The sequence below is a fragment of the Planococcus citri genome, chromosome 2 (assembly GCF_950023065.1).
Source record: "Planococcus citri chromosome 2, ihPlaCitr1.1, whole genome shotgun sequence".
Lineage (NCBI taxonomy): Eukaryota > Metazoa > Arthropoda > Insecta > Hemiptera > Pseudococcidae > Planococcus > Planococcus citri.
Window position 1 is genome coordinate 7,582,788 of NC_088678.1, and position 15,740 is coordinate 7,598,527.

Here is a 15,740-nt window from a genome sequence, read left to right on the forward strand (position 1 = left end):
TTTTATGGAAGAAGATGAATACTTACGACCATTGATGTTATTATTGACGCGGCGAGCACTTTACCTTAACCAGTAGATAAAGAATACACGAAACGCGACGAATATATAACAATTGTTTTTATAACCTGCCAGTAGTGTTGACAATTAACCGATAAAAGGTTTAAGAATATTAAATTAAACGAATATTCTTGTAATTGACAAAAAGTACACTTTGACAGATGTCGAGCTGGGTTAACCGGATAATACCCACACGACTGGACTGATATTAGAGAGGACTTTCGGCTTCCTTGATTCTAATCAGGGTTGGGTATCTACGCATAGAATAACCTATTCTACATTTTGGTGTAGAATGCGTAAAATTTGATGTAGAATGTGTAAAATGCGTAGAATAGGCGTAGAATGTGTAGAATGCGTAAAATACGATGTAAAATGCGTAGAATGCGACAAAATCACCCATCTGAAAGCCAAAAATATTGTTTATTTATCAAAAATGTGATTTGAAAAATTAAAGTTCAACTATTTTGTTCAGCAAATTAAATTGGAAATGTGAATCTTCTTTTTGATTATGTAACCTAATTATAAAATAAAAGATTAAAAAAATGAAAAAATAAAGTTTTTTGAAAAAAAAATTGTCTGCACATTTACCTATTCTACGCATATTCTACGCATTCTACACATTCTACGCATTCTACGCATTTTACATTATTTCCAGGCTATTCTACATGTGCTATTCTACGCGTAGAATGTCCATGTATTCTACATGGTGTATTCTACGGCACAACCCTGATTCTAATATAAGTGGCGAGAGCTACCGTTTCTCCGAGGCTTGATGCTGGCATCTCGCTAGATCGGAGGTGGAGTCTCTCCCACTGATATAAGTAGGGATCTCTCCTTTTAGGAGTAATCTTACACATAGACGCGGACAGATATATGATATGTGGCAACACCTAAGAGTTGCAAGGCATATGTCCCCTCACACTTTTTAAAAAGTAGTGTTATACTTACTTGCTTTGTTGCGATTATTGATTATCAACTCACCTTGAAAGATTGCAGTGTATCTTGAAGGTATTTAATACTTATTTTAACAACCACATAATCGGTACCAACGATACAACTTTAGTAGGCAAAAGTAATGTAAATTCAGCAGGAGGTATGTCACTTCCTCTGCCATAAAATTCTAATTTTATTCCAAAGAAAATAATAGGAAAAAATTATATCTTCTTGGTGATTTCAAAGGTTAAAAAATTTCCTTTGATTTGCACAGTTGTTTGAGAATTTAGAAGTTTCCAAAATATCAATCCCTTTTATAGTTTTGAAAGTCTTCGAAATTCAAATTTTCCCAGGATTTTAAATTTGAACTCTGGAGTTTCAAAGTTTCATAAATACTTAATTCCGGAAGGTGGTTTCTCAGAATTCTTGATTGTTTCAAAAATTGGGATTTTCGCAGAATTTGAGGAAGTTCCAACGACAATTTCGTCAGTTGGAAACTGTTTCAAACCATTTTGAGCAGTTCTGGAACCCCAGAAGACCAATTTTTAACCAATGAAATTCGAAAGCTACTTAAAATTCACTCTGAACTCTAATTTCAACACTCTGGATCAATTGAAAACTTGATTTGAAGCTATTCTGGAGCGTCCAGACATGTTTTGGAAATTCCAAATTTTTAAACAGTGTCATAAAAACAGTCTCAATTAACTTTAGCTCGCATAAATATAATTTCAGTGCATTTAGTGACCTATTTGACCAATTAGGGACGATTTTTTTCAAAATTAGTGTTTTTGTTTTTCTGAAATTTCACTCTATAAATTTCTAAAATATGACTGAAGACTGCAGAACGACTTGAAACCATCTCCAATCGACTCAGCACGTTGAGAGTATGGTATAAAGTAAATTTCAGCTTTCCAACTTAATTAGATGAAACTACGTGGAAATTTCCAATTCCAAAAATCTGCAGGGAAGCTTCAGATCTGCTAAAAACTGCTCAAAACAGTTTCCAATCGATTTGGCAGGTCAAAAATTGAGTAAGTACCTACCTAAATTTCAGCTTTTTGGGTAAATTTGGTGAGATTTCGAATTTTCCTGATCTTGGATTAAAATCGATTTTCAAAAAAAATCCAAAAATTGTCATTGGTGTCAAAAAATTTGGCTCGAGTTGGATTCCCTTATATGAGTTTTATTTTTCATTAAAAATTTTATTTTTTCCAAGATCATCGTTTTGTCAAATATTCTGCAGCAATCTGAAATTTAAAAAAAAGTAAACTTCGGTACAATAATGAAAATGAACTGTTTTATTCTGAGAATTTTTTGAATATTTAACGAAAAAATTCAACAGTTTATAAAACATAATAAGGTACCTACTTATTCGATATTTTTTTCAGTAATTCTGAAAAACTCGTTCAAAAATTCTTGACTAGTGTTTTTCAATATTCAACTTATTTCATAATGACAATTTTTTGCAATAGAATTAAGTACCTACCTAGCTGGAAAAAAAGTCATATGTACAACGTAACAAACGATTCTATCCTCATTAGATTAATATGGATTGAATTTTGTTTAGTCACACGTTTTGAAAATTCTCCACACACTCTCCTGATATAAGAGAAAGACTTTTGAAAATGAAACTAAAAATTTTACAAAAAATGGTACAAGAATCATCCAAGATCATTTCGTCAGGAAAAATCATATTTACTCAAAGTGGATGATTCTAAAAAAAAAAAAAAGAACTTTGTGAGTTTAGGAAGCTTTAACCACAGCATTATGTTTTCATATTCCAGTCTTCTTTTATAAGATCCGAAGCTTTTTCGCCGATCATAATAATGGGTGCGTTTACATGAGCGCAGGTAATCTCTGGCATTATAGACCCATCAACCACTCTGAGATTCTTAATCCCCTTAACCCTGAGTCTAGGATCCACCACACAAGTGGGATCTGTGACCGGAGCCATTTTACATGTACCAGAATAATGATATATAGTGAAAGGTAAATTTCTAGCGTAACATTTCCAATAATCATCCGAATCGAACTTGTAATTAACGCAACCAGGCAATGGTGTTTTCAGCATAGCTGTGCCATAACGTTTCATGGCGTTGGTTTCGATGATTTGTTGAGAAATCCGTATACCCTTGACTAAAACATCGAGATCTCGTTCATCAGCGAAGTAATTCGGATAGATAAGAGGATGATGGAACGGATCATTGTCACTAAGTAATATACGACCTTTACTATAAGGACGCATTATCATGGGAAAAAGCATAATACCGTTCTTATCTTCTATACTCTTAAATACTTGATCATACACGGCATCAGTTAAACCGAAGTTTTTTTTCAAACTTGGTTCGGGGGCCCCAACGAACAATAATTCCAAATCGGGATGACCGTCCGGGTTCTTTAGATCTTGCAGATCGAACAATGCTAAGCCCTCGGTACCTCCGGGTATAGCAAGAGGGCCTCGATGATAGTTCAAAAACTCGTCGAAATGATTCGAATCCATAAATAGTTGTCTAACTCTGAGGGCGACTGATTCGTTCATTGTGAAAGATAATGCGCCTAAGGCTACGTGATCCATGAGATTCTCTCCTACTGGTAAGTCTTGATGAACCTCGATGCCTTTTTCTTCGAGATGTTTTCGAGGGCCGATACCAGACAGCATGAGTAATTGGGGAGAGTTTATTGCACCTGCTGATACAATTACTTCTTTTTTCACTGTGACTTGATGTTTATTATTGTTTCTGTAAAATTCCACTCCGTAAGCGGTTTTTGTCGCCGGGTTGATTAATATTTTGGTAACCATGCTGTGTTTTATCACGTGTAAGTTGGGTCGATTACGAATTGGGTGTAAGTAGGATCTGGAGGTGCTGCATCTGGTTCCGTTTCGCATTGTTGTCTGTAAAAGTTGAAAGATTTTAGGTAAGTATTATAATGTCAAATGAAAAAAATCAAATGACTTGGTAAACAAATTTGGATAAAAAAAACTTAACAAGGGAACTGCCTATACATAATATCCAAACTCCCCCAACAAATTTTGAACTGAACACAACTAAATTGAAAGAGCATGCAAAAATATGTCATCAACTAAATTTTCATGAGCAGAAGTGCATCTTTCGATTTTTAGTGAATTTTTGAAAATCAAATTTGGGGCCAAAAAACACTCACGCGTGAGAAGACCGACTTTTCTTCAAATAAAAATCTCCAATCGAATGATCATTTACAAACGATTGGCGATTAAATAAATTGATTAATTCTTGGTGAATCATTCGCAAACGGATCAACTAATTTACGATTGATTCGGTTATACTATATAGTACAGGAATTGATCTATTTTCAAGCAAAGTGAATCAAATCGAATCAAATCGAACCAAATCGAACCATTCACAAGCGATTGGCGATTGAACAACAGATTGATTTCTTGGTGAATCGTTCGCAAACGAGTTGATCAATAGTTACTGAATCATTCACGAACGAATCGATTCATATAAGTGACTCGTTCGCGAACGAATCGATTCATTTAATCAATTTTTGATAGACCATTTCGCGAACGAATTGATTCATTTACTCAATTTTTTTGGTGAATCATTCACGAACAAATTGACTAATTCGCGAACGAATTGGTTTGTATAAGTGACTTGTTCGCGAACGAATCGATTCATTTGCTCAATTTTTTTTTGTGAATCATTTTTTGTGAATCATTCGCGAACGAATTGGTTCGTATAAGTGACTCGTTTGCGAACGAATCGATTCACTTACTCAATTTTTTTGGTGAATCATTCACGAACAAATTGAATCATTTTTTGTGAATCATTCGCGAACGAATTGGTTCGTATAAGTGACTCGTTCGCGAACGAATCGATTCATTTGCTCAATTTTTTTGGTAAATCCTCCACGAATAAATTGAATCTTTTTTTGTGAGTCATTCGCGAACGAATCGATTCATTTACTCAATTTTTGAAGAATCATTCACGAACGAATTGAATCATTTTTTGAATCATTCGCGAACAAATTGATTCGTATAGGTGACTCGTTTCCGATCGAATCGATTCATTCAGTCAATTTTTGGTGAATCAGCCACGAACGAATTGAATCATTTTTTGAATCATTCGCGAATAAATTGGTTCGTATAAGTGACTCGTTCGCGAATGAATCGATTCATTAACTCAATTTTTGATGGACCATTTGCGAACGAATCAATTCATTTACTTACTCAATTTTTGGAGAATCCCTCACGAACGAATTGAATCATTTTTTGAATCATTCGCGAATAAGTAGGTTTGTATAAGTGACTTGTTCGCGAGAAAATCGATTCATTTACTCAATTTTTTGGTGAATCATTTACGAACAAATTGATTCGTATAAGTGACTCGTTTCCGAACGAATCGATTCATTCAATCAATTTTTTTGGTGAATTATTCACGAACAAATTAAATCATATTTTGTGAGTCATTCGCGAACGAATTGGTTCGTATAAGTGACTCGTTCGCAAATGAATCGATTCATTTAATCATTTTTTTTGGTGAATCATTCACGAACAAATTAAATCATATTTTGTGAGTCATTCGCGAACGAATCGATTCATTTACTCAATTTTTGATGGACCATTTACGAACGAATTGACGATTCATCAACTCAATTTTTGATGAATCATTCGCGAACGAATTGATTCGAATAAGTGACTCGTTCGCGAACGATTGAAACGAATCGATTCATTTACTCAATTTTTTTGGTGAATCATTCACGAACAAATTGAATCGTTTTTTGTGAGTCATTCGCGAACGAGTTGGTTCATATAAGTGACTCGTTCGCGAACGAATCGACTCATTTACTCAATTTTTGGTAAATCATTCACGAACAAATTGAATCATATCTTGTGAGTCATTCGCGAACGAATTGGTTCGTATAAGTGACTCGTTCGCGAACTAATCGATTCATTAACTCAATTTTTGAAGAATCGTTCACGAACGAGTTGAATCATTTTTTGTGAATCATTCGCGAACAAATTGATTCGTATAAGTGACTCATTCGTGAACGAATTGATTCATAAATTAATAAGAATTGATCGATGCGTTGGCGAATGGTTCTTTCAAAAAATTGATCAATTCGTTCATAAATGATTCACTAAAAATTGAGGGTCGTATTAGTACTTCGTGGGAATCGTGCCGGCCTAGTGAGATTTCAGGTATTCATCGAAATCAGTTCAGCGTTCAGTTCAGCCATTTTCTGGGTAATGAGTTTTAAAAAATGTTGAAAAAAAATTTATCAAATTTTTGCAGTGAAATTCAATCAAATCGATCTTAAAGACAATAAATCCGAGTTTATAAAAGATGAATGTAATTTTCACCCGATTTATGTAATTTTTTTGAAAAATTGGGTTTAAACCAGATTTGCAGCTCCTTAAATTAATTTGGTTACATTTAAATTTTTGTCATAGAAATGAGTCAAATTCGAAAAATTATTCTAGACGACTTTCAACTTGAAATGAACATCTCCATTGAATTTGATCAAAAATCCTTCCACCTTTTGTTCTAGTGTACTTAGATAATATTAATTCATATTTCAGTACCTGATGATAAGAAAAACCGACTGTATACCGTCCATTGTTATCAGGCGTTGGATACCCTAGTTCAATCCCTGCGTTTAAAAAAGCCTCTGCAGCCTTGGAACGAAAAGGTGGTTCGGAGACCGTTTGATATCCTCCTGTACTCCGATAAACTGTATCTGACGCATATCTCGGTATCTGAACGTCTTCCAATTTTTTAAAATACTTTAACACACTTTGATAGTCCCAACCTATAGAATTTAAGAAATTTCAAGTTGAACTTATTGTGATATCACATTCACATGACCTTGAATGTAAAGTTCGTATTCCGAAACTATTCGTGATATTTGTAAATCAGGAAAAATCATATTCTCCTACCTGTATTTCCAAGATTAGCCCAATTGTCAAAATCTTTCCGGTGCCCTCGTGTAAATATCATATAATTCAAAACACTACTTCCACCCATTACTTTACCTCTGGGAAAATTACACTGGCGGTTTTCCATCGCTGAAATAAGTATTTATCATCTTTGTGCAGGCTTATTAAATAAGTATAGGTATCGTAAGTTGATCGTAATTCAATTTTAAAACTACCTAAACAGTACTTATCCGAAGGTACCGTTTTGTAATTCCAATTGACATCGGAGAATTGCAACATATTCGCTATTAGAGGAACATCCATTATGAAATTTTCCTCCTGACCTGCCTCTATCAATAAAACTTTCCATTCCGGAACCTTTAAATAAGTATATTAAATTATATCACAATTCATCTTGGATTTTTCAACGAAATAAGGAACAGAAAAATGGTCCAAAAAAAAGGAAATTACCTCGGTTAATCGATTGGCAACCACGTTGCCTGCACTTCCAGCTCCTACGACAATGAAATCGTACTCGTTTAATATCTTCGGTTGATCGATAGGTTCATCGCTTACTTGCTCGACTCCTTCAAATAGTACGTCGAGTGCTCCTTGAATTAAAGGAGGAAATGTAAGTTGATAGGATATTGGGATGTGGCAAATTGATAACAGGATTATCAACACGGTTCCCTTCATTGCAGGTATGAATCTGAAACCAAAAAAGATGAAATCTGTAATGTTATGGTTTATTATCGTACGTACCTACCTACTTTCTCGAATAATAAGACTCGAATGCCGGAAAGCAGGTAAATTTTGCCCAAATTATTAGCATACATTTGCACGTATTATAATAATTTATTATAATAAAAAAAAAGTGTGTACAAATACATTTTTTCCTATTACTAGGCAGACAGGCCATTTATTAAGCACATTCCATTGCTACTTTGGGGAAAATACTTTATAATTTTTTTTACGTAATTTCAGGTCATTCTTCATCATAATGTTGCGATGCAAATCAGAAATTTTTTAAACAAGTTTAAAAATCTCAAATATGATGAAACTGAAAATTGTTCCAACAAACCAAGAAATTCATTTCAATGTGAAAATCTTTACCAGTGAACTGCTACCTGCATAATGTTTTTCAACTTGGGAAAAACACACACCAATTGTTAATTGGGCTGACCCGCTTATTCTAATGAAGATATTCATATAGCAAGGTAAATATTTTTTAATAAACGCGATTTTTCAAATAAATTGCCTCGTTGCGGACGTTTAAATTACTTCATAATGAGCTAAGAATTGAAATTATGTGGATGGAAAAATCCATTGTTGAATGTAAAAAAATCCAAGTTCAACAATACATCGAAGCTAGCGTTTTGCTAAGTTCTGTTCCACGAAAATCACCAATCTAGAATTTTATCCTCGAGAAGAGAAGACCTCAAAAAAAAAAGGATAAATGTGAAATTTATGGAAGCAAATATTGTCTTAACGTTCCAGAGTAATTTTAAAAATTTCATCAGAGTAATTTTTGTGAAAAATGAACCTCCAAACTCATAAATCGATTTGAAAACAATATCAATGCGTTTTTGTTCTTCTTTTGGAACACAATACCCTCGAAAAGCTTCATTTTCCATTCAATCTTCATGATTCAGAAAACTTTCAAAAACGTCGCGTGATACGAATTTTAGTGGATTTCCTTTTTTAAAAAATTTCAAGTAGGTTTTGTATTTGGGTTTAGAACCCAAATAGCCAAATTTAAAGGTCTACCTTAAAATTTTTCCAATTACCATCTCAATTTTTTAGAATCTCTGAAAAAAATTTTAACCACAATATTTTGTTCGGTTTTTTTTGACCATTTCGACAGTCTGAAAGGAAAAATTTTTCACACTTAATAACTTCTAGACTTGTAGGTATGCAAAGTTGAAGAATATCCACTTCAATTTTGAATCGAGTCATTTCATAAAACCGAAATTTTAGAATTCACTTCGTCGAATCAATGTTTTAAAAACTGAATATATTTTGTATCGATTCAAAGATCTGGAACATAAGTTACCTATTTCGAGACATGGTGATCAATGCCTTCTTTTCCACCGTTTCTCAAGTGGAAAATTTTGCCAACATATCTGTCATTTAAAAAGGGAGTCTGTTCTTTGAATCAGCTTATCCACATTTTCGGGCTACGAGGAAACTTGTCATTAAAAAAATAATCGAGAGTATTTGGATATTCGAAATGGTAACACAGAAATAGGAAAAAATTGAAAAATTGAAAAAATATTCTGAAACTCGACGAAGTGAAATTTTGTTGAAATGTCAAATAGCTGAAAATCTCGAGATAGGTAGATTTTTTGAGAAATTGTCATGAACGTGGAGAGATGATGCTTACTTACCTGTCTAATCAACCAATCATAAAAATAATCACCGGGCACAAAACCACATAATATTTATAAAAAATGAAAATCATTCGTTTTCTCGTTTGAAAAAAAAATAAAAATCAGGATAACATTTTCAAAGAACATGATTGCGTATCCGTTATTTTGAAGAAAAAAGTATAATTGTTTTCCACCGTCTCCTTCCTCGACAACTTGAGTAATGAGTACAGGTAGCTCACATTTATATGTACTTCGATAAGCACGCGAATTGTAACAAATAAACGTACCTACTTAATTTATTATAAATACCTGCACTTCAGGACGAAATTTTATTCACACCTATACAATCGAGTCAAAATAACCAAGAAAAAAGAAATGAACGTTTTTTGACAAAAATATAATCAACGCGAACTATGTATGAATTGTGACTCATAATAAATTGGTCTTCACCACACCATTACACTACCAAAATTCAGGGACGAACAGTTGTTGTTTTTTTTTAAACATTATGTAAAACAGACATTTTGGCGATTTTTAATCATTAGTTTTTTAAATTTCTACTCTCTCGTACGAGAAGCAAGGTTTGCTGTTCATTTATATTTTAATTTTCTTTCAAATTTGACACAAGTTGTACTTTTCCTATCAATTTATCTGCAAACTTTCCATTTCTGAGTTAACATTTTTCCAAATGACTCACTATTTAAGGAAAACTTTGTATTCAGCCCCTTCTTCTGTCGAAAAATTTGAAAATTTTGAATTACTGGCCAGCAGTGCCAGCATACTTACTCAAAATGACTCCTTTTTCAAGAAAACATTTCCACATCCTTTCAGCAATCAGCAATGTTGGTCCTCTGGTTATACTTATAAGATTCTCAAAACTTGAAAAACATTTTTTTATGTAATTTTTTTTGGAAAGTTTTCATTTCTGGTCTAAAATCATAACCCACTGATTTCAATATAAAACTTTCCTCGGTACCTCAACAGTCTGTATATTTTTGTTTACGCAGAGTCCCTCCCAAAAAAGAAAAAAAATGAAAAAAAAACGCTTCTAAAATGAGCCACTATTCGAGTGAAACCTCCTTCAGCTATATTCCTTTATTGCGAGCTCCTAAAAATTGGAAAAATTTTAAAACAAAATCAAAAATTGAAGTTCACAAAAATTTTTGAAAATTTTCAACTTATTGACACAAGTCACAACGATTCTGAATTTGATGTCAGAATTTTTTTATACAACCCCTGAACCCCCTTTTTCCAAAAAGCAAACATCCTTTAACCTCTCATGCGAATTACCTAAATAATAAAATTAAAAAAAGAAACTCACACGCCTATAAAAAAAAACAACAATTTATTTACAAGAGATCATTTCTACGCGAGTTTTGTTCGATTTTGAGGATAAGAGTGTAATTTGAGTGGATAAATGTTGCTCCTCCGAGGTATCTTTTTTATTCCAGGACTGCAACTCTGAAGTACCGAAGAATAAATTCACAATTCCACTGATCCAGCAGATGAATGCAGTAATCATGAAAATTTTCTGCCATTGAAATGACGTGTGCTGCAAATTATATACATATATTATCAATCGTTTCGAATTGAGTACTTTTTTCATTTAGGAAAGGAGGGTATAGTCTGTCCTTTCGAGTCCACCTTCCAAAATTGACCCATTTCTTGTCTGCAAAGTCAAAGAATTGGGGAAAATCCTATAAAATGTTATGTATAAGGATATATTTTTTCGGAAATTTTCTCAAAATTTTATTGACCATTTTTTCAAAGGTCCTACTTACCAAAATGCAAAAAAAAAAAAAATGTAAAGTTTCTTCTCCGAGGAAAGTTCAAAATCGTGAATAATTTTGTTCTCAAATCAACTCAATGTTAGAATTCCTAAGAAGAAATCTGAAGAAATATCGAAGAGGTTTTTTTTTGTTAAAAATTTGTTGGGTAGGAATTATTTTGGTAATTTATTGAACCCCCCCCCCTCAATTAGTCACTTTGACAGAAAATCGACGAGATTTTTTCTTCAAGTTTTCAGGTCTGACATAATGCCAAAAAGTCAAAAAGATTTTTTTTCAAGTTTTTAAAAATCTGACATAATGTCAGAAAGTTCACTGGATTTTTTACCGTTTTCTTAATTCAGGGTCACGCAAAAATTCATCACCTGTCAAAATTTCAAGTGCTAAAGTGCGTTTTTCGATTTTTGGTGAATTTTTGAAAATCCAATTTAGGCCAAAAATGAGGGGAAAAATCAAAATTTTACCAAATTGACCAAGAGAGCTGAACTTTAGAATATACCCTATTTTCGACATGCCAAATCGATTGGAAACAGTTTCAGACCGTTTAGAGTAGTTCTGGAGCCTCTAGCAGATTTTTGAATTTTGAAATTCCCACAAAATTTCATCAAATAGAGTTGGAAAGCCGAAATTCATTCTGCAAACTAATTTCAATACGCTACGAAGTCGACTGCAGGTGGATTTCAAGTGATTTTGGAGTCTCCAGCGACTTTTTGAAAATTACTGGAGCCTCTAGTAGATTTTTGAAACTCATCAACCAATTTTAGCATTATCTGAAGACGACTTCAGGTGGGTTCAAGTCATATTAGAGCTTCCAGCGACTTTTAGGAAATTTCAATTTTCCAAAAAAACGCCATACAACATTTCAAAAAGTCGCTGGAGGCTCCAAAACGACTTGAAATCCACCAACAGTCAACTTCGGAGCGTATTGAAATTAGTTTGCAGAATGAATTTCGATCGACTCTCCATCTCAGTTTGATAAACTTTTGGGGAAATTTCAAGTTTCAAAAATCTACTGGAGGCTCCAGTAATTTTCGAAAAAGTCACTGGAGGCTCTAAAATCACCGGAGCCCACCTGAAGTCGTCTTCAGATGGTGTTCAAATTGGAGTGTAAAGTAAATTTCAGCTTTCCATCTCCATTTGATGAAATTTTGTGAAAATTTAAAGTTTCAAAAATCTGCTAGAGGCTTCGGGAATTTTTAAAAAGTACCTGGAGGCTACAAAACGACCTGAAATTCACCTGCAGTACTTCGTAGCGTATTGAAATTAGTTTTTAGAATAATTTCAGCTTTACAATTCCAATTTGATTGAATTTTGTGGGAATTTCGAGTTTCAAAAATCTGCTGGAGGCTCCAAAACAGCTCAAAACGGGTTGAAACCGTTTCCAATCGATTTGGCATGTCGAAAATAGAGTATATGCCCAAATTTCAGCTCTCTTGGTCAATTTGGTAAAATTTTGATTTTTCCCCTCATTTTTGGTCTAAATTGGATTTTCAAAAATTCGCCAAAAATCGAAAAACGCACTTTAGCACTTGAAATTTTGACAGGTGATGAATTTTTGCATGATATTTCGATCTACTTTTGTAAGGTTTGAAAAATTTCGTGCGAATCCTATGTTGAAACGCAAAATCTGCGATTTCGGCTGACCTGTCAATCAAAATGGGTGCCATTTTGTAAGTAAGGCCAACTTTTTTTTGGTCAAGTTTGCTTTAAAATGTTCCTTAGGATGTCCCCTTTAAGAAAAAAGTTGTCCCGGAGGATCGGCAGGGGGGTGCAATTACTCCTATTGTCATATGCCGGACTAATATCCATAGATAGTTATAAATAAAAGAATCGAAAATACATATTAAAATTACATCATCTTTCATCAAATAATTCAGCCACATCGGACTAATTAAGCCAGCAAGACCTCCTACTGAACCACTAATGCCAGTCAGAATACCTATAGAATAAATTTACATTCATGTTAAAATTCTAGATAAATTTTAATTTTTTGAAAAAATACTCAAAAACCAAATCACCTGTGAAATTAGGACCCATATCGATAAAAATAGCCACCGGTCCTGCTCCTTGCACTCCGATCGAAATTATAGCGAGGGAAAGGGCAATCATAGCCGGAACAATGTTACAATTTGATAAACTGACGATCAACAGCGTACTCCCGGTACCAATGGTACACACTGAAGTGGCTAATTTGCGAACATTTCTGAGAGGAAGGTATTTTTGACGTTTGGCAACACTACATAAGGTTATGGCGAAGAACCATCTGGCGATGTGAGATATGCTGAAAAATATGCTGATCTGCAAGTGAGATGATACTGATATCTATAGTCTAGATTGCATCAAAATGTTTAATTTTATATTAGAATCGTCATTCATAAAATTGAACTTACGGTTTTCCAATCGAGCCCATGTGATGACTTGAGATAAGAAGGAGATAACGTGATCATGGTAAATAAAACCCATAAAGATCCAGTACATGTGATTAAGTTCACCCAGACTGCTGCACAGGTGAAAATACTTCTCCATGGAATAGGAAGCTACAGATAAGAAAATTAAACAGCTAATATGAATATTGGACCCAAATTATCTCAATTTCCTCACTTTATTTTTTCTTCTCACTTTCAGTTTAAAAAAAAATACCTACCATTTGACCTTCGATGAACCCTGATTCTCTCATACCATTCAATATGTGAGCTCTCTCTTTGATGGAGATACTCGGATGTTGGAATGGATCATCGTAAGCTAATTGTTTCCAAGTTATGCACCAGATCATGCCAAGAATTGATTGAACGTAGAAGACATACTGCCAACCGAAGGTGTCGGTTATGTACATAGATAAGACGTATGTGATTGGCCATCCAGCTGATCCACCTTTTCATAAAATTATCGAATGATTAGATTAAGAAATGAGAAGCCTAAAAGGCAGGTCTAACCAGTGGAAGGAGCAAATGTGCACCCTCGAGGCCACGATTCTTCAGAAAGAATTTAAAAACAAAGATCAAGAAAATTGGAAAAATCCTCATCATTTTTTTTTTCAAGTCTCAGATCCTCTCTGCGTGGCCCTGCCTAAAGGTTTGATTCAATTTGTACCTGATTGACTCATACTTCTATACTTACCTAAATAAGATGTTAAAAAAATTGCTCGTTCTTTCTTTGGTATCCATCTTGCAGTCAAATGAGGCAACGATGACCAAGTGGCACCCTATCCAATGGAAATAAGTTTAGAATTTTGAACTCATGTAGTATCTCATGGCATAATGTTTCACTTACTCCCACAAACCCTTGAAATAATCTCACAAATATCAATGTCTTGATACCCATTTTAGCAGCAAAAGGTATTAAAATATTGGAAATAACTCCCAAAAAAATGGAAACTCCAAGAACTACCTTGGTGCCAAAATAATGGGTGAGGATGCCACCTGGTAATTGGGCGATCCAATGAATCCAAAAAAAGCTACCCAATATTAAATCTTGCTCGTGGTCGTCCCAGTCGAATGTGATTTGCTGTGTGAAAGAATTTTAGATGAGATTGTGAACAGTTCTTTAATAGGTATCTTATCAGAAAATAATTGGGCCTGATCAGAACTGGGCATTCGTTGATCCAATTTGACCTGATCAGTATTATAATCGTTCAGAGCACAGGTTTAATAGGATTAAATCTGTTCAAATCTGATTTGATCCATTTGGGGGGGGGGACCTGATTAGATCCGAACACTCCCTGGATCTAATTCAGATCAGAGTTTTGATCGAATTTGATCTGTTCAGACCTGATCAATCCAGTAAGGGGGAGCTGACTGGATCCCACCAGATCTGAATAATAGATCTGCACATTTCCTGGATCATCAGAGTTTTGATCAGATTAGATCTGTTCAGACCTAGTCAGATTCAGACGTGGTTATCCGAACATTCTTCGGATCCAATTCATTTGCTTAGATCAATGTTTTGATGTTCAGACCGGATCAGATCCAATAATTTCCCCCTACGCATTTATTTTTGCCAGATATATCATAAGCCTCACTTTTATCACTGATTTGGGAGGTACTACTCCTGTTAGTTTATGCCAAGAAGTAAAGCTACCCACGCCACATCTTCCAGTAAAATTTGTATTCATGCTGTAGTCCTTGACCATGGACGTTATAACCATACTCATGTTAGTTTTGAACACGTCATTGATCCAGAATCCGAGAAAAACCAGTAACCATAAAGTAGATCGAGCTGAATAAAGATATTCAAGAAACATACAGTGACATTATACAAAAATTAAAAGCGTGTTTGTGATCCAGCTTCAAAAATAAGTGCACAGATAGGTACGACACTCGTACCTACTTACCATTCATTCCGTAAAAATAAATTATACAATCACAATCACGTCAATCACACATACATTATTACTCCTATTTTAAAATCACAGACAGATTCGAGCCGATAACTGTAAATCACAGACCTTATCTTCCAAAAATCACCATCATACTGGTTAGAAAAGTTTTCACTTGGCAGACTCTCATTTACGTATCTCGTCAGTCATCTCTCGAAAAACCAATCTCCGATAAGATGATAGAACACAGAGAACAGATAATGTGTCATTTTGAGGCGAATAAAGCGTGTAAAAAAAGATATTATGTCATAAAAATGGATGAAGCGATAAACGTCTCGTTAACATTAATCCGTCTAAACTCGTTTAGTAGGTTCCTGAAAGGC

At 34.2% G+C, this 15,740-nt stretch overlaps 2 protein-coding genes across 7 annotated transcripts; both read right to left on the reverse strand.

Annotated features, from left to right (window-relative positions):
• Window positions 1-2,265: 2,265 nt before the first annotated feature.
• On the reverse strand, window positions 2,266-9,693 carry LOC135834416 (glucose dehydrogenase [FAD, quinone]-like). Of its 4 annotated transcripts, none has more exons than XM_065348284.1 (6): window positions 9,565-9,693; window positions 7,358-7,595; window positions 7,123-7,264; window positions 6,908-7,036; window positions 6,554-6,780; window positions 2,266-3,883 (listed from the first exon to the last, which is right to left on the reverse strand). In XM_065348284.1, the coding sequence occupies exons 2-6, from the start codon at window positions 7,580-7,582 to the stop codon at window positions 2,756-2,758; spliced, it is 1,851 nt and encodes a 616-aa protein (XP_065204356.1). In that variant the 5' UTR covers window positions 7,583-7,595; window positions 9,565-9,693; the 3' UTR covers window positions 2,266-2,755. The 4 variants fall into 4 exon arrangements, with proteins under 4 accessions (XP_065204356.1, XP_065204355.1, XP_065204354.1 ...); XM_065348283.1 differs by lacking the exon at window positions 9,565-9,693 and adding an exon at window positions 9,274-9,523; XM_065348282.1 differs by lacking the exon at window positions 9,565-9,693 and adding an exon at window positions 7,657-7,733.
• Window positions 9,694-10,575: 882 nt separating this feature from the next.
• Window positions 10,576-15,712, reverse strand: LOC135834417 (vesicular glutamate transporter 3-like). Of its 3 annotated transcripts, none has more exons than XM_065348287.1 (9): window positions 15,373-15,712; window positions 15,061-15,257; window positions 14,430-14,546; window positions 14,160-14,244; window positions 13,687-13,913; window positions 13,433-13,579; window positions 13,061-13,340; window positions 12,896-12,981; window positions 10,576-10,807 (listed from the first exon to the last, which is right to left on the reverse strand). In XM_065348287.1, the coding sequence occupies exons 1-9, from the start codon at window positions 15,377-15,379 to the stop codon at window positions 10,601-10,603; spliced, it is 1,353 nt and encodes a 450-aa protein (XP_065204359.1). In that variant the 5' UTR covers window positions 15,380-15,712; the 3' UTR covers window positions 10,576-10,600. The 3 variants fall into 3 exon arrangements, with proteins under 3 accessions (XP_065204359.1, XP_065204358.1, XP_065204360.1); XM_065348286.1 differs by having other exon boundaries at window positions 14,313-14,546; XM_065348288.1 differs by lacking the exon at window positions 12,896-12,981 and having other exon boundaries at window positions 10,581-10,807; window positions 14,313-14,546.
• Window positions 15,713-15,740: the final 28 nt, after the last annotated feature.

What these genes read in the sequence shown, in the direction of transcription:
- LOC135834417 (XM_065348286.1), bottom strand. An exon ending in CTCCCAAATCAGTGATAAAA is followed by an intron (nt 14,547 to 15,060) that starts GTGAGGCTTATG and finishes TCTTTCACACAG; the next exon opens with CAAATCACATTCGACTGGGA. An exon ending in GGTTCATCGAAGGTCAAATG is followed by an intron (nt 13,580 to 13,686) that starts GTAGGTATTTTT and finishes TCTTATCTGTAG; the next exon opens with CTTCCTATTCCATGGAGAAG.
- LOC135834416 (XM_065348282.1), bottom strand. Translation starts at nt 7,718, where the DNA reads ATGCTAATAATTTGGGCAAAATTTACCTGCTTTCCGGCATTCGAGTCT. An exon ending in TTCGGATAAGTACTGTTTAG is followed by an intron (nt 7,037 to 7,122) that starts GTAGTTTTAAAA and finishes TACTTATTTCAG; the next exon opens with CGATGGAAAACCGCCAGTGT. An exon ending in TCGGTTTTTCTTATCATCAG is followed by an intron (nt 3,884 to 6,553) that starts GTACTGAAATAT and finishes CAACTTTTACAG; the next exon opens with ACAACAATGCGAAACGGAAC.